This window comes from Chrysochloris asiatica, unplaced genomic scaffold, assembly GCF_000296735.1.
Source record: "Chrysochloris asiatica unplaced genomic scaffold, ChrAsi1.0 scaffold00035, whole genome shotgun sequence".
NCBI classification, from domain to species: Eukaryota; Metazoa; Chordata; class Mammalia; order Afrosoricida; family Chrysochloridae; genus Chrysochloris; species Chrysochloris asiatica.
In genome coordinates this window covers 2,738,907-2,759,721 of record NW_006408553.1, presented here as the reverse complement: position 1 = coordinate 2,759,721, position 20,815 = coordinate 2,738,907, and the positions used below count along the sequence as shown (strand labels likewise).

Sequence of the window (20,815 nt, the reverse complement as noted above, 5' to 3'; positions counted from 1 at the left end):
ATTATAACAAGGTACATGGTTGGTGTTTTTCCTTTGAGGTGGAGGAAGGGAGGCTGTACACAACTACACAGCAGAACATGGATTATTGTGGTGGAGAACTGGCAAGAATCTGACATGGCCTTGATTCATCCAGTACATTGCCAATGCCCTTTCCTATGGAAGACAGCCTGGAATACAAAGGAGAGTACTCAAGTAAAAAGGCATGGATTCCAGTTCTGACTTTCCCATTTGCTAGCTTTTGATGTGAGTCACATGACTTAGCATCTCTGGGTCTCAGTTTAGTTGTTTTTAAGTACTGTTGAGTGGGTTCCAACTCTTAGAAATTCTGTATAGGGTTTCCGAGAAGCAGCTGGTGAGTTTGACCTTGTAGTTCAAACCAACCTTTCAGTCTAGTGTTTATCCTAAAGAACCACACCAGGACTCCATTGATGGCTTCAGTTTACTTACATACATTGTTGCTGTTGTTAAGTGCCTTCATGTTGGTTCTGACTCATAGTGACCCTGTATCGGGTTTCTGAGGAGCAGCTGGTAAGCCTGAACCTCCCACCTTGTGATTCAAACTGATGTTGCAGTCCAGCACATTAACTCATAGTGCCACATCAGGACTCTCTCTCTCTTTATATATGTACATACATATATGCATTATATCCCATATATTTTGAGAGCAGCTGATAGATTGGAATTGCTGACCTTGTGGTTAGCAGTCTAGAGCTTACCATGCAGCACCACATCAAGGTGCGCTGCTTTGTGTTTTAAAATTAGCTACTTTATTTTGTTTTGAAATGTTTTTCATCTCTAATCTATTTTGTTGTTTATTCACCATAATCTGGATCAAGTCACTTAAAATTCATTCTTTAAGCAAAGACAGAGTTAATTGAGGGATCCTCACAAGGCAGTTCAATTACCTGAACCTGCACATCCTGGCTGAAGGATTATATACAATGGGTAGTTATATAAATGTTGTTGTTAGGTGCCATCAAGTCGGTACCGACTCATAGCAACCCTGTGCACAGCAGAACAAAACACTGCCTGATCCTGGGCCAATCTCATAACTGTTGTCACACTTGAGCCCATCGATACTGCCACTCTGCCAATCCATCTCGCTGGGGGATCTTCCTCTTTTTCTCTGACCCTCCACCCTACCAAACATGATATCCTTCTCCAGTGACTGGTCCCTCCTGATAACTTGTCCGAGGTATGAGAGACAAAGTTTGGCCATCCTGGTATCCAAAGAGCATTCTGGCTGCACTTCTTCCAACACTGATCTGTTGGTTCTTTTGGCAGCCCATGGTACTTTCAATATTCTCCTCCAACACTATAACTCAAAAACATCAATTCTGCTACGGTCTTCCTTATTCACTGTCCAGTTTTTGCATAATATGTATAAAATTTTAAAAATTTATTGTTAAAGATATATCATCTTTCCATTATGCCAGAGCGTGTGAATTGGGTTGTTGTTGTTGTTAAGTGCTGTTGAGTCAGTTCCGACCCATAGTGACCCTGTATAGGGTTGCCAAGGTGAGCTTGAACTGCTGACGTTGCAGTTCAAACCAACTTTGTAGTCCAGCGCATTAACCTACAGTGCCACACTAGGACTAAATTCCATTAAGATAAAGTAGCTAAACAAGGTATCATCCTGACTTCTTAAGTTCCTTTGTTATTGACAATATGGAAAAATTAGTATAATTTTTGTGGAGACCAAGGAACTACTAACAATTCATATAAAAATGTTTATTTTAATAAAATGTTTATTTACTGGTGTTGACATAACATCCTGCATATCTTATGATTAAAGACCAAATTCTTAAGCGTAATTTTTTTATGTGTATTTTGAGAGCTTTAACTTGGAAAAAGGAATCTTTGGTGTTTTTGGAGGCACCCTTGGAAATCCTGTACAGGGTCGCTATGGGTCGGAACCGACTCGACGGCACTTAACAACAACAACAACAAATCTTATATATAGAACTTGACTTTAATTTTTTTTTTAAGTCTAACTTAATAAGCACATCTTTACCATAGGAATAAATGGAATGCTTCAGGCACCTGAAATTTATCTGAGAAAATACTGTAATCTAGAAATTATGAAAATAATAATGTTTCCTTCTCATACTAAGACATTAACCCAATGTGAGTAGATAGTACCGTTTACAATCATTGGCTCCACTTACCTCTTAATCCCAACTGGATTCTCCATACCACTTGCTCTGGCATTTTGACTGCCTGAGCTCAGAGGCTAGATTACTGGCTGTGGGACATTTTAACTGCTTCAGAGGAGCTGAATTTTCATCGTGCAGAGCAGGCTAGTCTATGTTATAGCTCAGCCAGCACATTGATCTCAGCCATTGCACTAGTGGGTTCAGCTGGGCCACATGGCGCAGGTGTGGGCGTGGGGTTCAGTTCAGCTGTGTCTCTGAGAATCAAGATCTTCAAAACATGTTCTCAGGAAAGCACAGAGAAACACTTAGGAAATAAGAACTTTTCAGAATTGAGGGAGGTGGTACTTGGATTCTCTGCCCCTTTCTTTGGGATTACTTTATTATTTTATGTTGAGTTATAAAAAGGAAGGATTAGATTCATTGTTATGCAGTTGATGAAAGTATCAATCTCTGAAGAAGTATATTGGGCTATTGTTGTTATTAATTGCCATGGAGTTGGTTTCAAACCTGTATACGGTGTCCGAGGAGTGAACCACTGACCTTGCCATTAGCAGTCCAGTGTCTATCCTGGTGCATCACACCAGGACTCAAAGTTAGATTATTTTTGTTATTGTTAAGTGCCATTGAGTCAGTTCTGACTCATAGACCCTGTATCAGGTTTCTGAGGAGCAACTGGTGAATTTGAACTGATGACCTTGCAGTTCAAACCAACCTTGCCGTCCAATGCTTATCCTACAGCATCACACCAGAACTCCAAAGTTGAGTTAATGTCCTTTAAAGATTGCCTACTTAGGAATCCAGAATCCTGATGTAACGCTGTGGGATAAGCACTGGACTGCAAAGTTGGTTCAAACCACAAGGTCGGTGATTCAAATTCACCAGCCACTCCTTGGATATCCAATGCAGGGTAACTATGAGTTGGAACCAACTGGAAGGCACTTAACAACAACAACAGAATTAGGAGTCCTGGTATGGCACTGTAGGATAAGCAATGGACTGCTAATCGCAAGGTCAGTGATTCAAACCCATCATCCATTCCTTGGAAACCCAATAGAGAGTCACTATGAGTCAAAACAAACTTAGTGGCACTTAACAACAACAATTAGGAAACACTAGTTCTGAAACATTTCAAAGTGAAGTCTCGAGCAGTCAAAGTTGTCCCACCTGTTGTTAAGTTAAGCTAGTCAGTGAATCAAGGCAACAGACTAAGGAGAATGAGAAGAGAAGCCAGTTCTCTCTTGAGTGACCCTGAGAACACTTAGATTACAACTGTCATATGCTCATCCCAGCACGCAGTTAAGACACAGCTGTACTGCAGCTTTGCCACTTGCTTGGGTTTCACAGAATACTGCTGAAAGTACAGGGTTCTCATTGTGAAGTAGGAGGTCCTCACCCCTGGCCGAAATGTAGAGTGATTCAAATTACATTCTGGAGAAATGATATCATCCTTTCTTGAAAAGCAGCTGCAAAGGGTGGTCTACACACCAGCCAGGAACAGTGGAGAGGCAGGACCAATTCCTCAGGGTTTTGCTCTCAGTAGGCCTGATCTCTGCTTATTTCCAGAGCCCTGCTGCACCCAGACCTGAAACAGCCTGCTGAGATATGTTCAAAGGAGATCTGACTAAGTTCCTAGAGGGGTAGCATCACCTTTGTTCCTTTTCTCCTTTGTTTTCTCTTCATGCTTGGAATAGCTATTCGTCTGGCATTTTATAATGATTGTAAATAGACTGGGAATGGCCCACAAGAAGCAATTTATGAGGGAGACAGTAACTTCTAGGTTATCGAAATCTGATCCTTTTGTTTTATGTTGTTGTTGTTAAGTTCCATCAAGTCAATTCCAACTCATCGTAACCCTGCATAGGTTTTCTCAGGAGCAGCTGGTGGGTTTGAACCACCTACCCTGTGGTACGCAGTTCATTGCTTATCCTATAGTACCACACCAGGATTCCATTTGTTTTATAGGTGGCCTGATGAGGTTAAAGCAGCGACTCAGTTCACAGATACAATTGGTGGAAAAGTTGGGATTCAAACCAAGGTCTCCTGAGTTTCAGACTTGCTCATCAACTCCTTCCACTCCAAAGAACATATAAACTTGATTTTAAATATACATATATGCAATTTGAAAATGTTGGGAGTGAAACTAAAACTAGTGTCTTGATCAATTTAATTTCTAAAATAAATTAAACAAAATAGAAGCATAACTATAAGAACCCACCCTATAAAACCAAAGTTCCTAATAAAGTACCTTGGTTTGGGAATCCAAGACTTCTCTTTTTCTATTGGAATTACATTAAGAAGAATCTGGTTTATGAAGGTCTCCCTTTAACAACTACTTTAAGTATGCATTTCAGAATCTTCTTTGTCTGTTTAGGACATAGTTGAGTAACCTTTACCGTGGTTACAGTATGACTTGCTCTCATATCATATTGGTGGTGGGTGGATTTCAGGCTGTTATTACGGCAAGATAGTCTGGAATTTTAGCCTCCAATTTTTTATTGCATTTTTGTTATTTTGAATGATATATTTTTGCTAAAGCATAGCCACTGTCTGTTCTCTCACAACAAAAGTTAAAATTCTACATGAATGGAGTTAATGTGAGGGTCCCACAGTTGTTTTAACTTTGACTTCTGAGGTCCTTATTAACAACAAGCAAAGAATTACAATTGGCAGCCTTCTCATCTCCAAATGACTGACTGTCTATCAGTTCTGTAAATCTTTATGGGTGGAGAAAGCCTCATTTTTTCCCCTGGGGAGCACTCAAACTGCTGAACTTGTGGTTAGAAACCCAATATATAACCCACTATGCTACCAGGGCACCTTTATCTCTAAATAAGAACAGGAGTCCTGATGTGGTGCTGTGGGCTAATGCGTCAGACTGCAAAGTCGTTTGAACTGCAAGGTGGGTGGCTCAAGCTCACCAGCTGCTCCTTGGAAACCCTATACAGGGTCGCTATGGATCAGAATTAACTTGACGGCACTTAACAACAACAATCCTTTGAGAAATGTGACTATTGATGCTTAGGTTGTGTGTCCTTAAGTTAATTCTGACTCATAGGAATTCTACAGGACAGAATAATACTGCCGCATAGAGTTCCATAGGCGGTAAATCTTCACAGAAACATACTGTTTGTTACATATTTCTCCCATCCATGGAGAGCCTGGTGGGTTCAGACTGCCAATTTTTCAGTTAAACCTCTTTAATTTGTTTAATAAATAATATCAAGATAAATGGAGAAAAGATTGAAGTTGCCAAAGACTTCATTTTGTTCTGATCAACCATCAACACTCATGAAAGCATCATTCAAGAAATCGAAGGACGTATTCCATTAAGCCAATCTGCTGCACAAGACCTCTTTAAAGTGTTCAAGAGCAAAGATGTCAATTTGAGGACTAAGGTGCACCTGCCCCGAGCCATGGTATTTTCATTAACCTTATATGCATGTGAAAGTTGGACAGTGAATAAGAAAGACATTAGAAGTATTGATGCATTTGAGTTACAGTGTGGAAAAGAATATTAAAAGTACCAGGGATTGCCAAAAGAACAAACCAATCTGTGCTGGAAAAAATACAGCCAGAATACTCCTTGGAAGCCAGGATGGCCAGACTTCGTCTCTCATACTTCAAACATATTATCAGAAGGAACCAGTCCCTGGTGAAGGACATCATGCTTGGTAAAGTGGAGGATCAGAGAAAAAGTAGAAGACCCCAATCTAGATGGATTGGCAAGTGGCAGCAGCAATGGGCTCAAGCATGGCAACAATTGTGAGGCTGGCGCAGAACTGGGCAGTGTTTCATTCCGTTGTGCTATGTGTCAGTACTGACTCGATGACACCTAACAACAACAATTTGTACTCTGATAATTAAGAATTTTAGAGAATTGTGAAGACATGTGAGCTACAACTAATCATTTTCTTATTTATTGAGAGATTGCTAAACATACTTACTTTCTGTTAGGATTGTTTAATATGTTATAAACTTTTTTTTCCACTAACACATAAAATGTTGTATGTAAAAGACTCAATAAAAAAGAGAAAAAAAAAAACATATATATATTCACAGGCCCTAAAACAGTTCTGCTGCAAAACATCTGTTAGCGTAATTGAAAGTAATTAATCTAAAATTATTTTTTAATAGTCTAATTCTAATGCAAAGGAGTTCTGGTAGTATAGTGGTAGTTAGGTAGTTAGGAGCTGGGCTGCTAACTTCAAGGTCAGCGTTTCGAAACTACCAGCCATTCTGTGGGAGAAGGATGAGTCTTTCTGCTCTGGTAAAGATTTACAGCCTTGGAAACCCTATGCCATCAGAACCGACTCCACGGCACATAACCACCATCACCAATTCTGATGCAAGTGTTTAACTCATTCAGATGAACCTTTCCTCAATAGTATAAGTTATTGAAGTTTTACTGAATTTATAAAACACTCTTAAAATTGAAAGTGTGGTAAACCCCAAAATACCATTCCTGAGCTCATCACTACCCTCTGTCATACTCAAATTGACCGCAAATGGGTAGGACAGGTCTCTGTACACTCTGCTGGGGATTAATTTTACTTCTGAGCCATTGGACTTCCTTGTGAACTTTTCTCCACTTAACACAAGTGTGTTGGGTTAGTGTAATTAAACGAGTTATAGATGGGCATCTTTATCCACTGGTATTATCTTTTTTCAGGTGACAGGAATGTATGAGAGTTGGGTACCCAAACTTGTGGCAGCTCTGTACAAGAGGGAACCTGACTCCAATGTCATTGTGGTGGACTGGCTATATCGGGCCCAGCAGCATTATCCCGTTTCTGCAGGCTACACGAAGCTGGTGGGAAATGACGTGGCCAGGTTTATCAACTGGATCGAGGTAACACTGGATGTTGTTGTCGTTATGTGCTGTGGAGTCGCTTCTGACTCATAGAAACCCTGTACAGGGTTTCCTAGGCTGTAAATCTTTACGGGAGCAGAAAGCCTCATCTTTCTCTTGTGGAACAGCTGGTGGTTTCGAACTGCTGACCTTGTGGTTTGCAGCCCGAAACCACTACGCTGCCAGAGTGAATGTGTCCAAATAGATCTTGGCTAGAGCTAGGCAGCAACCAATCAGTCTTTTTCCATTTCATTTAGCTGTAGACATTTTCTGAGGTAATTCAAATCTTCAGAAGGTCAGCATGGACATTATTTTTTTGACCAAAAACAGTATTAAGATAATACTGCGAAAGAATAGTCCTGCCCTGCCCTGCCCTGCCCTGCCCTGCCCTGCCCTGCCCTGCCCTTTGATACTTGCATGGCGAATAGATCTGCCGAGACCAAGAATTAAGTGGGCAGAACAGACAAAACATGGTTATCTCAGGGCAAAGGTACCGACCCTATGTTGTTATGTTGTGAAGTGCCATCGAGTCGATTCTGACCCATAGCGACCCTGTCTGTATAGGGTTTCCGAGGAGCCAATGGTGAGTTTGAACTGCCGACCTTGCAGTTCAAACGGCTTTGCAGTCTGGCACATTAGGACAAAGTAAAACTGCCCTTTACTGTTTGCTAAACTGAAATCCTTATCAAAGCAGATCGCCAATTCTTTTCTCCCATGGAACAGCTGGTGGGTTTGAACTGCTGACCTTTTGGTTAGCAACTGAGTGCTTGTCCATTAAGTTACTAGGGCATCTGTGGCAAAAACATTATCAGTATTTATTCCTTAGTGTGGATTACGGATCCAGATTTTGTGTTGAGGGTTTGGAGAGTTATGGAATTGAGTTAGTAAGAAAATAAATGGTGTATAGGATGTGAGGGGATGAAAAGCCTAGACTTCTGATTTTTGGCTGTTTTTTTTTTTAATCTCCTTTGGCTTTCTGAGACCATCCTTTGAAAAATCATATTTGAAAACTATCTTATTGTTAAAAGGAAGTTAATATTCTGACCAGGCCAAATTATTTAAACCAGGTAATTGGAAGTAAAAAATAATCAATGTTTATGGGACTGACTGGTTGTATTCTTAGTTCTTTTTCTAACCAGATACATGAACCTGGGCAAATCCGATCACCTCCTTAGGCCTCAGACTTTCACTATAAAATGTGATTGTTGGACTACATATGTGGGGCCCCTCCCCACTGTAACGTTTTCTGATTATTAATCATTTGGCTATGATAAAGCAATACAGGGCATTTGGATTAGGAAATAACAGGGTAAAGTTAAATTTATATACATTACATAATTTCAGATATATTAGGAAACTTCTTATTTAAGGCCATTGTGAAAGAAAGAGAAAAATATCCAACAGTGGAGTATATGTTTTCTCTGTCATCTTTAACACAACATTTAAATAAGCATAATTTTTGGTATGGCCTATATTTTGAAAACCATATTTATAATCATTTTATTTCTTTAGTTTTGATCTTTTGCAAAGAACTATAAGAACCTTATCATTTTTTCTTTCCTTGTTCCAAAGGAGGAATTTAACTATCCTCTGGATAATGTTCATCTCTTGGGATACAGCCTTGGAGCCCATGCTGCTGGTGTTGCAGGAAGTCTAACCAACAAGAAAGTCAACAGAATTACTGGTAGGAAAGCAGGGTCGTGTTCATATTATCACAAAAGAATCAACATGGCCACCACTCCTAGAGAGAATTAGCAATGCAACATTTGTTAAACACCCACATGTGTCTGATGGTCTTAGACTATCTCATGAGAGGGCTACTTTTTCATGAATAAGATTAAAATACAGACTGTTACTCTCATGGGCTTACCATCTTCTGATGGTAGCACAGAAATAGAGTATAGCATTAAGCACAGAAAATCCACTGACTTCTCTGAGAAGAACACTGTCTCCCTTGCTCCTTCTTCTTCACTATGCTTTGGTGGTGTATTACACATGTCACCTCTCCCATGGATTCTGGGAGAATTGAAAAAGAACTAACACCAAATGCCTTATGTAAAAAGGAAGATCGTCATCTCTGCACATCTCATCACTGTAGATAGACGTTTTGGCACCTATAGAGAGAGAGAACAAACCACCACTGTTTAAAGGCCTTCCCACCATATTTAGAAATAATTTACAAAAGGAAATCAAGCCATCCTGAGTGGAAATCACTAAATAATGACTACTTGAAGAGGCACAAATCCCATTTTAGAAGGATTTGAGTCTACTTTTATGGCTTTTTTAGTAACTTAAAAATCCAATTAGCATAGAATAAGGGCTAATAGAATCTAAGTGTCTGCCTGTTCCATTCAAATGAAGAACAATGATTTGCTAAAATAATGCTAATGAAAACTTAAACAGGTCTAAAATCCCATTAAGGCCTAGATCCAGCTGGACCTAACTTTGAATATGCTGAAGCTCCAAGTCGCCTTTCTCCAGATGATGCAGATTTTGTAGACGTGTTGCACACATTCACCAGAGGGTCGCCTGGCCGAAGTATCGGAATCCAGAAACCAGTAGGACATGTTGACATTTACCCTAATGGAGGTACCTTTCAACCAGGCTGTAACATTGGGGAAGCTATTCGAGTGATTGCAGAGAAAGGCCTTGGAGGTAAATATACTCTGAAGTTAATTAAATGTGAATTTTGTTCTTGATTCTTATTGACCCACTGCCTTACCCGTTATCCACAGAGACTGTATTGTTGATATATACATTTGCCCAAGATACGTTTTAGAACAATTGCATCATTCTGCATGGGCAGAGTCTTAATACTTTCTGTGACTAGAAAGACAACCATTTTATCTTTAGTTTCAGTACTAGACTACTATCTGAAAAGTCGATGGTTTGAACGCATCCATAGTTCTTCAGAAGAAAGGCCTGGTGATTAGTTTCTGAAAGGTCACAGCCTTGAAACCCTCTGGAGCACATATGGAGTTCTACTTTACACATATGGAGTCTTTATGATGGAATCAGCTCGATGCCCACTAACAGCAGCATACCATGAGTGGTATAGATAGGTGGTTAACACACTGAGCTGCTAATAGGAAGCACCTCTGGATGTTTGAATCCACCCTAAGATACTTCAGAAATGAGACCTGGCAATCTACTTATAAAAAAACCAGCCACTGCAAACCCATTAGAGCACAGTTCTCCTCTGACACACTTGGGGTCACCATGAGTTGAAGTTAACTCGGCAGTTGATAAATTGTATATTACACTGGGCACTGTACTTGCAGACACAAGATAGAGTGAAGGTGAGATTTAGGCAGAAGAATGGCACTGGTCTCAAAAAGAGCTACAATAGTTTTTACCCGACCACACACTGTTACACTGTATAATGTAGTTGCAAAGCCAATGGAGTGATTTTGAATTTTAATGAGAGAAAACAAAATGTTAATTTTTAAATCTTTTTAAGAGACATGAAGATCAGGGAAAATAATCATCATCCCTAGCAATAAATTTTCCGGATTTTAAGAAGAAAAAAATTAATAGTTTTTGTTGTTGTTAAGTGCTGTCAAACCAGTTTCAACCCGAATCAACCCTGTATAGGGTTTCCAAGGAACAGCTGGTGAGCTTGAACCACTGACCTTGAGGTTTAAACCGATTTAATTTAATTTAATTTAATATTTATCTTAATAAGAATGTTCATTTGTGTTCAATGTATTATTTTAATGGTCTTCTGCATTCATCTAGTATATTAAGACCTACAAATAGTCAATAGCAACTCTGGTAGCATAGAAGTTATGAGTCGCCCTGTTAACCTCAGGGTCAGCAGTTCGAAACTACCAGCTGTTCCACAGAAGAAAGATGAGGCTGTCTGCTCCTGTAAAGACTTACAGCTTCAGAAACCCTATGCTGGGTCTCTATGAGTCAGAATCGAATCCACGGCACACCACCCATAGTCAATATGATCTGGACTTTATGTGCATTTGCTTTAGATCTTACAACAAGATGTTCCTGTTTTCAAAAAATATATATTTATAAAAGCTTATGGTGGGGCAAGTTTCTAGGATGTACCTTTTGGTCGGTTGATGATGCATGAAGAGGATTGGAACCATGGATGTAAACATGTAAACTATCATATAATTCACAATGAAACATTAAAAAAAAAAAGAGGGAACTTACCTTCAGAGGGCGTGAAGGAAGGTAGAATCTCCAATGAGTAGTATACAATCTGTCTAGGCGGGGCTGATGAAATGAAATGAGGATAGATCTCTTGTGATACAATAGTGAATAATTGTTATCAGGACTGCTTGTGAGGGTTGGAAATGTAAAGGTAGACGTTTTGTAGCAAGGAGAGCAGTGATTAAAAAAAAAAAGCTTATGGTGATGGAGCTGCTCTTATAACATTGCAGATGATTTCTGTAGTAGGGACACATCTTCAGTTATACATTGTTGTTAAGTGCTGTCGAGTTGCTTCCAACTCATAGTTGCCCTGTATACGGTTTCTGAGACTTTACAATGAATAGTTATGCCCCTTATGGTGTGGTTTCTAGAAGTGCATTTCTTGACATCTTAGATGCTTTCTTTACATAGCAGAAGGATGAGATAAGCTGAAAGAGATCAACTTTTCCCATGGATGTATTATGTTACTATGGCTTCTTGATAAACATATTCATAAATACAGGACAACAGAAAAAAATTTTTTTAAATCCCTGGGAACTTTGACACTCTGGAAGGTCACCAACAATACCTGCTTAAATAGAACCTATAGTTATAGATTCACAGGAATAGACCCTGAGATCATTTTATTCTGAACTATAGGAGCTCTGGTAGCATAGTGGTTACGAATTGGGCTGCTAACCTCAAGGTCGGCAGTTCAAAACTACCAGCTGTTCCATGGGAGAAATTTGACGCTTTCTGTTTCTGTAAAGATTTGCAGCCTCGGAAACCCTGTGCAGGGCCACTATGAGTCAGAACCGACTCCATGGTACTTAACAACAACAAAATACCTAAACACTATCTAAACTAAGGAGCCATGGTATTGTGGTGGATTACACAATGAGCTGCTAACAGCAAGGTCAGTAGTTCGAATACACCAGCCACTCTGTTGGAAAAAGATAAGGCTTTCTGCTCCCATAAAGATTGACAGCCTTAGAAACCATATCCAGGGTCACTAGGAGTTGGAACCAATGGGACAGTATGCAGCAGCTAGAGCAGCTATTTTAGAAGTACACAGTCAAGCATTCTTTGTGGACTTTGTTGTTGTTTGTTGCCAAGGGCTGTCTAGTCGACCCATAGCGACCCTGTATAGGGTTTCCAAGGAGCAGCTGGTGAGCTTGAACCACCGACCTTGCAGTTCAAATGGCTTTGCAGACTTTAGCATAGTTGAAATTGGTCTTTCTGCTTATTATTCTCTAGATGTGGACCAGCTAGTGAAGTGCTCCCATGAGCGTTCCATTCATCTTTTCATTGACTCCCTGTTGAATGAAGAAAACCCAAGTAAGGCCTACCGGTGCAATTCAAAGGAAGCCTTTGATAAGGGGCTCTGTCTGAGTTGCAGAAAAAACCGCTGCAACAACCTGGGCTATGAGATCAATAAAGTCAGAGCCAAAAGAAGCAGCAAAATGTACCTGAAGACTCGTTCTCAGATGCCCTACAAAGGTAGGTTGGAGATGCTTGCAAATGGGAAAATCAATTTAGCTCTACTTTTTTGTCATGCACATAGTGCCACATGGACTGATTTTGTCCATGAAATCATGTTACTAACTCTTGCACCCTCGTGTATATTTCTGAAGATTCATTTACTATAGCTCCTAATTCCCATTGAACCATGATGCCAGTGCAAAGCCTGTACAAGGCAAATTTAGTATTCCCTCTTGCCACCCTCCATTGTACTTAGGACCAATAGCTTAGGCTAGTCTACTAGTACCAGACTTGGTGCTCAGTGAATCTAATCGTTTATTCAAGATGACCAAACTATGCCCTACTCTACCATGGTAGAGAGAATATAGTCATAGACAACATGTAAACAAAGGTGTGTGACTGTGTTCTACTAAAACCTTACTTTAAAAATCAGAAATGTAGAATTCTAGGCCTGTATCTCCTAAAGTGGACACTGTATAGATGTGAAGAAATATTTCCAAGTGTGTGCATTTGCATTTCCACTTTGGTTGTTAGTATGGCTGTGAATTGTCTAATCGTTTGGCATTTATAGTGTTTACATAAAGACTGACCAGCCTTTATTCCAATTTTCTCCCTTCCAGTCTTCCATTATCAAGTGAAGATACATTTTTCTGGAACTGAAAGTACTACACAGACCAACCAGCCATTTGAGATCTCTCTGTATGGCACTGTGGCTGAGAGTGAGAACATTGCTTTTACCCTGTGAGTATTCACACAAATCTCCTCAAGCTAGTGTGCTTTCTGGGCACTGCTACCTCCTAATCACGGGCTTCAGAAACCAAGGTGGAGTGGAACAACTAGGAAACAAGTCACTAGCTTAAGAAATTGGAATTGAGGTTTTTGCCCTATTTCACATTCCTATTTTGTTTTCACTTGCTATCCATTTTTCTTTTCATGTTTTGTTGTTGTTGTTAAGTGCCATTGAGTCCATTCCAACTCACAGTGATTCCGTATGGGGTTTCTGAAGACCAACTGGTGAGTTTGAACCACCAACCTTGTGGTTCAAACTGGGCTTGCAGTCCTGTGTTTATCCTACAGTACAACATCAGGAATCTTTTATTGTTTTGTATCTGCTTATTTCTTTTGTACAGTTTTAAAGCAAGACAGTTAAAGTCCCTCAAAAATCTGACATTTAAAAAAAAACAAAACAAAAAACCAATAGTAATAAGAACTCCCTCTATAACTATAAGTGCAATGTATATACCCAAAACCTATTGCTATTAAGTGGAAGCCAACTTGAAGTGACTCTATATGACAGAGTAGAACTGCCCCATAGAATTTGATAGTCTGTAATTTTTATGGAATTTAGGAATGTCTGGTGTGGCACTGTAGGATCAACACTGGACTGAAAACCACAGGGTCAGCAGTTTAGACCCACCAGCTGCTCCTCAGAAACAGGGTCACTGTGTGTCAGAACGAACTCAATAGCACTTGACAACAACAACAATCTTTACAGAAGCTGATTGCCACATCATTCTCCTGCAGAGCAGGTGGTGGGCTCGAATGGTCAGCCTTTCAGTTAACAGCCTACTGATTAACTGCTGTACCACCAGAGTGCCTTGTAATGTGTTTGATGGCACTGGTGGTTGTGTACTACTGACTCGTAGTGACCCTGTACAGGAGTTCTGAGACTGTAAATCTTTGCAGAAGCAGAAAGCGTCATCTTTCTCCTGTGGAGCAACTGGTAGATTTAACTGCTGACTTTGTGATTAGCAGCAAAATTCGTAATCCACTATGCTCTCAGGGCTTTTCTACGGTGTGTATTGTTATTGTTAAGTGACATTGAGTCAGTTCCGACCCATAGCAACCCTGTATAGGGTTTCCAAGGAGCGGCTGGTAAGCTTGAACCACTGACCTTGCAGCTGTATAGAGGGTATAAATACTAAAAAGCTTCAAAATGTTACTCATGACTATTAATCAAAGGAATACAAAATTAAGGCAGCATTAAGATGTTATCTATAGTTACTAAATGAACAAACCTTTTTAAAAACCTAGTGCTAATGAGGTTATAAAGCAGGTACATTCACACCCTACTGCAGGCATCATGAACTAACAGAATCTTCCAGGTAAACAAGGCAACATAGCAATTATAGTAACATTCAATATTACAAGTAATTGATCCTAAGGAAATAGTGAACAGAAAATGCTTTAAAAACTCTGTAGCAGAAGAAGTTCATTACAGTAGTACATAGAATAACTTAGAAACAAAGGAAGTGTTTAATATCAAGGTAATGATTAATTGTGACTTATCAAGTCAATAGAATCAATTCAGATGTTAAAAACTATAATTATTAAAGATCTTTTTAAAGCATGACAAAGTATGTATCCTAAATTATTAAGTGATCAAAGAGAATTAAGACTGGTATGTACTCTATGCAATCAAATAAAAATAAGTTTACAGATCGGTGCAAATTGAAAAGGAATGCACAAAAACAAAAATAATTCCTCTGAATGATAGCCTGTCAATTTTTTTTCTCTTTTAAAAATTTGTGCTTAATAGTTTATATTTTGAAAATTCCAATTGAAAAAGATTTAAGGGAGTGAATGTCTTTTAAAATGCTACTGTCATCCATCTTGAGTATTTCATGGGACATATTGCACATTTAAAAAATATCTCCCAAACAATAAAGCTATTTATTTGTACATCTTGGGAGGAAAACAAAATGATTTTCAGAATTAACCGAACATCGTGACTTTTATTTTCAGGCCTGAAGTTTCCACAAATAAGACATATTCCTTCCTAATTTACACCGAGGTGGACATTGGAGAGCTGCTCATGTTGAAACTCAAATGGAACAGCGATTCATACTTCAGCTGGTCAGATTGGTGGAGCAGCCCTGGCTTTGCTATTGAGAGGATCCGAGTGAAAGCAGGAGAGACTCAGAAAAAGTAATTCAATTCTTTTTTGATCTCCATTCACTTCAAACTCACACTAATGACATTACTTCTTGATAGCATTTCTGGGACCTTCAGTACTCAGGGGGAATCTACAGTAAAACTTGATTTTAATACTATATGACCTAAGTTATTACAGATAGAATTTTTGTGACTATTCTTTTATTATGATACTGAAAAATAACAGTAATTTTGCATGTTGTCATTGTTGTGTGCTGTTGAGTCGATTCCAACTCGTAGTCACCCTACATAGGGTTTCTGAGGCTGTAAACATTTTTCCAAGGCTGTAAAGCCTCATCTTTCTCCTGAAGAAGAGCTAGTGGATTCAAACTGCTGACCTTGTGCTTAGCAACCCAGTGCATAACCCACTACACTACCAGGCTTCTGGTAGTGCAAGGAAGGCATAAGCTTTGAATTGGTCACAGTTACTCAACTCCACCTTGGGAATCCTATACAGGATCGCTGTGGGTTGGAACTCACTAGACGGCACTTAACAACAACAACTCAGAGGAACAGCAGGAATTAAAATCAGCACTCTGGCTTTTAACTCAGCACTGTTTCTTACCAGCGCAACCCTTTTGGAGTAAAACTTAGAGAAGTTACTTTGACATTCAAATACTAAAACCAACTTCTTCAAGAAGGACAAGATTCCAAGCTAATCTCTCTCTGTCTCCCCACTACTCCTATCCCACGCATAGCTATAAACAGAGAACACTGTGGGATTTTTAACTTTTATACTAGATGTACATGGATTTTACAAACTGTTGTATGGATTTACTGTTATTAAAAATGAATCATTAGATGGGAATTGATCAATGATCAATTGATTCTTTTAGTCATTTTCTTTTATGACCAAGGAGACATATTTTGGTGGAGAAGGCTATGTAGAACATTTGTCCCTGTAGCAGGACCAGTTGAAGGTAGATTTCCTAGCCCTTAGTGCAGATACTAAGAGCTGAGAGATTGGACATCACGACATCACTATGATGTTCAGGCTGCCTGTCTAGATTGATTAACTCTTGTCTATTGGATCAGACTCATAGTCCTTCTGACTCAGATGTGTCACTGACTGGAATGGCCTGAGTGGTAACAGTCAATTATAGTAAATATCCAAAAGTTTACTAGAAGAATCATGTAGGGTTTGAATGCACCTGACCAAAGCACCACACTTTTTTTTAGTGACATGAAATCATCACACAAATTTACTTATCTTACACATTTACAATTTGGGCAAAGCTCTGTGGGAGGGTTCCCTTTTGCTCCATGTAGCATCATCTGAGGTGGCTCAACTGATGACTGGAAGGTCTACCTCCCAGATGGCTCAATCACATGACTGGCCAGTTTGGGGCTGGCTGATAGCTGGAACTCCAGTGGCCTAGATTCCTCACAGGATGGTGGCTGAGTTCTAAGAGTAAACATCCCAAGAAGACCAGGCAGAAGCTATATCCCATGTGGAACCACACATCTTCAAAAAGTCCTTTTTTATGGTTCCCAATGGCATACTCACACCCATTTTCTTTGGCAGGGTGATCTTCTGTTCCCGGGATAGAGTGTCTCATTTGCAGAAAGGAAAGACGCCTGTGGTGTTTGTGAAGTGCCATGACAAGTCCCTGAATAAAAAGTCTGGCTGGTAAGTATCATGGGCCAACCTGTCCTGCATCCTGAGTCGCACCACACTGTCTCTTGTGATCAGATCCTGGAGATGGTCTTTCCACACAGGCATCATCAAAAGCCCCGTTTGCTTTTTGCAGGGCTTTTGCTTCTTTTCTTTTTTTCTGTCCATTCTCTCAGCCTTGTGCCTTCCATCCCAAGCTCACGACCATTTCCACTTTTTTTTTTTCTCTACTGCATCCCTGCTATGACACAAGTTTAGAAAATGCCATTGTGGCAAAGGCGCTACTCTTTCCAGGATAGACCCAGAGGATTAGAAAGTCTTATGTCACCAGCTTTAGCAGCATTGTTCCTTGATGCTCTGAGGGTCAGTAGCTCTTAGGACAGGAAGCCAAAGTGGCAACTACCAAACATCCATCTCAAAACTGCCAAAGATGGCAGCTTAAAGGAGTTAGAGTCTAGGAAACGGTTCTCTTTTCCATCTCAAAACAACTCCCTGGCTCTTTCCTACTTGACCTTTAAGACTAATCCACGTGTCAGCTGTCAGCTAAATCTTTCCAGAGCGTCAGTACTAAGTGGAGACTAAGCATGTGAGCTTCCCTACTCCCCTGCTGAATTCCCTGGACATGCCAATTCCATTCCTCCATTCGTTCAACCTTGCCAGAAGCCAAGTGCTAATGGGTTACAGGTAGGAAGGGGAGAAAGCTTAGATCATGTAATAAAACCAGTGACACAACAAACAATGGGAAAGGCTAGTCACAACATAATCTGGAAAGAGAAAAAACAGTTGATTTAGGCTTGTGCTCTTCTCCTAGTTATATTTATAAACATGCATATTCAGGAAAATCATATTCAAGACCCTATATGGGATATCTCAATGTTTTCACTTATATTTATATTATTAATGCATGCTCACTATGGATAGATTAGGAAAAATAACTCGACTAAAAGAAGTGAAAATCATTGTGATACTGTCACCCAGGCATAACCACAAATAACATGCTGGCTTATATCCTTCCAGATTTTATCTATACATTCATACTTTTTTAGATTTTTCTCATGTTTTACAAAAATCAAATTAAGGCATAGATACCTTGAATGACCCTCCTACCCCTCAAAAAATTAATGATCACTCAAGATAAAAATGAAAAGAAGTGGAGCTACTTGTGCTAAATGAGGCTGAAAAACGAAATTCTTATCTAAGTGGAGACTTTTCTACTGAGAAGCTTAATACTTGGTTTTTTTCCTTATTACAGATCTGAGGCACTTTCACATTTGCTTCAATTCTTAGGAAGGGACCTCTATATAAAAATGTATATCATATTTTAATATCACACACAACCAGATACAAACACACATAGAAACATTCTCACACACAGAAATATTTTCCACAGCTTTCAACCTGTATGTTGTTGTTGTTGTTAAGTGCCGTCAAATCTATTCCAATCCATTGCAACCCTGTATAGGGTTTCCAAGGAGCATCTGGTGAGCTTGAGCCACCAACCTTTCAGTTCAAATGATCTTTCAGTCTGATGCATTAGTCCACAGAGCCACACCAAGATTCCTGTATATGAGTGTAGCAATAAACCCAGAAAATTAAGAAAAGCTTCAGCTGTTTATGAAGTATTTCTGGTCATACTATCAGAATTTATCAGAGAAAGCCTAATGATATGTTCATGGTCTCATTGTAAACTTACTGAAACAAAACATAGTTAGATCAGCCTTCTTTGTTTTTTGAGCATATCTGAATTTAATCTAGGAGGTAATTATTGAATAAGACTAATGTTTAATTTCTCTTTTCTGTGACTAAAGTAAATCAATCAAATAAGAGGTCCTAGTTCTCATCTTCTTAGATCTACTTAGTTTTAGTCTTCTACCAGGAAAAAAGAAAATGGTCTTTATTTTTATAAGGTTGTTGTTGTTGTTGTTAAGTGCCATCAAGTCAGTTCCAACTCATAGCAACATTATATAGGGTTTCCAAGGAGCAGCTGGTGAGTTTGAACCACTGACCTTGAGGTTCAAACCAACCTTACAGTGCAGTGCATTATCCCACAGCACCACAATCCTCCTACATTTTGAAACCACTGGGATCCATCCTTTGATAATGATATTCCATATTGGAACTTGGTTTTGTAGGTGTTAGAGTCTCTCATTCCTAGGATCCTTCCACTTTCTCTAACCCATTATTCACATCTCTTTAGATTTATTCTTACAATTTTTCATCATAAAAGTGACAAGGGTGGTGGGGGTGGGGAGAGGTGGTTATATAACCATAATCAGGAAATGAATTGCCGTCTTCCTCTGCTTTTTCTTAGAACTGGGCAGATGTACAGAAAGAACAGCACATGAATTCAGTGAAGAGTGAAGTGAATGAAGTAACTTTTACAAAAGATGCCCAGTGTCTTGGGTGTTGAAAAGTGGATTTTCCTGAGTATTAACCCCAGCTATATCCTTATTAGTTCTTTTTAGAAGACAGTCTCAAATACTAAAAAGTGGCTAATTCAATTTGAGGAATCTAATGGCCAAATAGCACATCTTCCTTCCTTCATTAAAAGACAGCAGATAATGAAAAGCACTGCACTTTGACCTTCGAGAAAGAAGAATTGTTTCATGAGGCATATTTAGCTGGAGTAAAATGCACCCATGTTGTTGTTAAGCTTTGTCAAGTCGGTTCCGACGCATAGCAATCCTTTATAGGGTTTTCCAGGAGCAGCCGGCCTAGTGGGTTTGAATCACTGACCTTTCGTTTAACAGTCCAGTGCTTTTCCTACAGGTCCATCAGGACTAGTCCTTTCTGTTTTAATTGGAATTGTAGATTTTCTGAACTGATACCTTCTCAAAGTTTTCTCAAATAGCTTTCTCTGTCATGAGTCGGCTGGCCATGAAACTAGTCATTTATTTACCAGTAAAAATATCTGAATTTTTTGAAATGGTTCTTGTGTCACTGAGATGTGGCCCAGAAGTTGATCAGGACCTAGTGACTGAGGGCCAGGGGCTGAAGATGTAGTTAAGAAAGCGCTGAGCCTTTAAACACTCCCTGCGGCTGGAATGCATCGCAAATGTGTTACAAATTAAAAGAGACATAACATTTAAACCAATGAATTCTTCAACTCTTTTCCCCTCCCCACCAATTTTATTTTATTTAGACTTTAACACTTTAACTATGTTCTCTGAGTAGATATTAAAAATGTGCCTGTAATCCTCAACTGACACAGAATTAAACGGTAGAACAATAAAATGATACCATGAATTTATTCTCAGATTTAAAAAACGACATTCATCAACTTGAAGGCACTTGATATTCAATAAGTATTATTATTCAGTTTGGTTTCTTTCAGTCATACTTCAAGACTGTCTTTCTTGTGTGGTTTTCAAGTAGAAAATGTGGGTTTGGATTCTAACAAATTTCACACAAGGACCGTTTTCACTAAATAAAGAGGTGAAGAAGTTATTGGGATATATTCACAAGCAGTGCAGATAAACCTTACATGCAATTTAAAGAGTTCTCAATTGTCATAACCACGCAAAAGTGCCAGGAAAGCCATTCTTGCTGGGTTTTTTTAAAACAACGAATGAAGAGTGAGTGAACAATTATTTATAATAGATCTCATATTTTCAGAATGTATTTCTATAT

At 39.2% G+C, this 20,815-nt stretch overlaps 1 protein-coding gene across 1 annotated transcript in view; it reads left to right on the top strand.

Annotated features, from left to right (window-relative positions):
* Positions 1–19,828, top strand: part of LPL (lipoprotein lipase) — a 30,872-nt gene extending 11,044 nt beyond the window's left edge. The window contains exons 3-10 of the mRNA XM_006859904.1: positions 6,826–7,005; positions 8,578–8,689; positions 9,427–9,660; positions 12,412–12,654; positions 13,257–13,377; positions 15,382–15,564; positions 17,096–17,204; positions 19,497–19,828. Coding sequence (XP_006859966.1) covers positions 6,826–7,005; positions 8,578–8,689; positions 9,427–9,660; positions 12,412–12,654; positions 13,257–13,377; positions 15,382–15,564; positions 17,096–17,204 — 1,182 coding nt within the window. The 3' untranslated portion in view covers positions 19,497–19,828. The remainder of the gene's footprint in view (positions 1–6,825; positions 7,006–8,577; positions 8,690–9,426; positions 9,661–12,411; positions 12,655–13,256; positions 13,378–15,381; positions 15,565–17,095; positions 17,205–19,496) is intronic.
* The last annotated feature ends 987 nt before the right edge of the window (positions 19,829–20,815 follow it).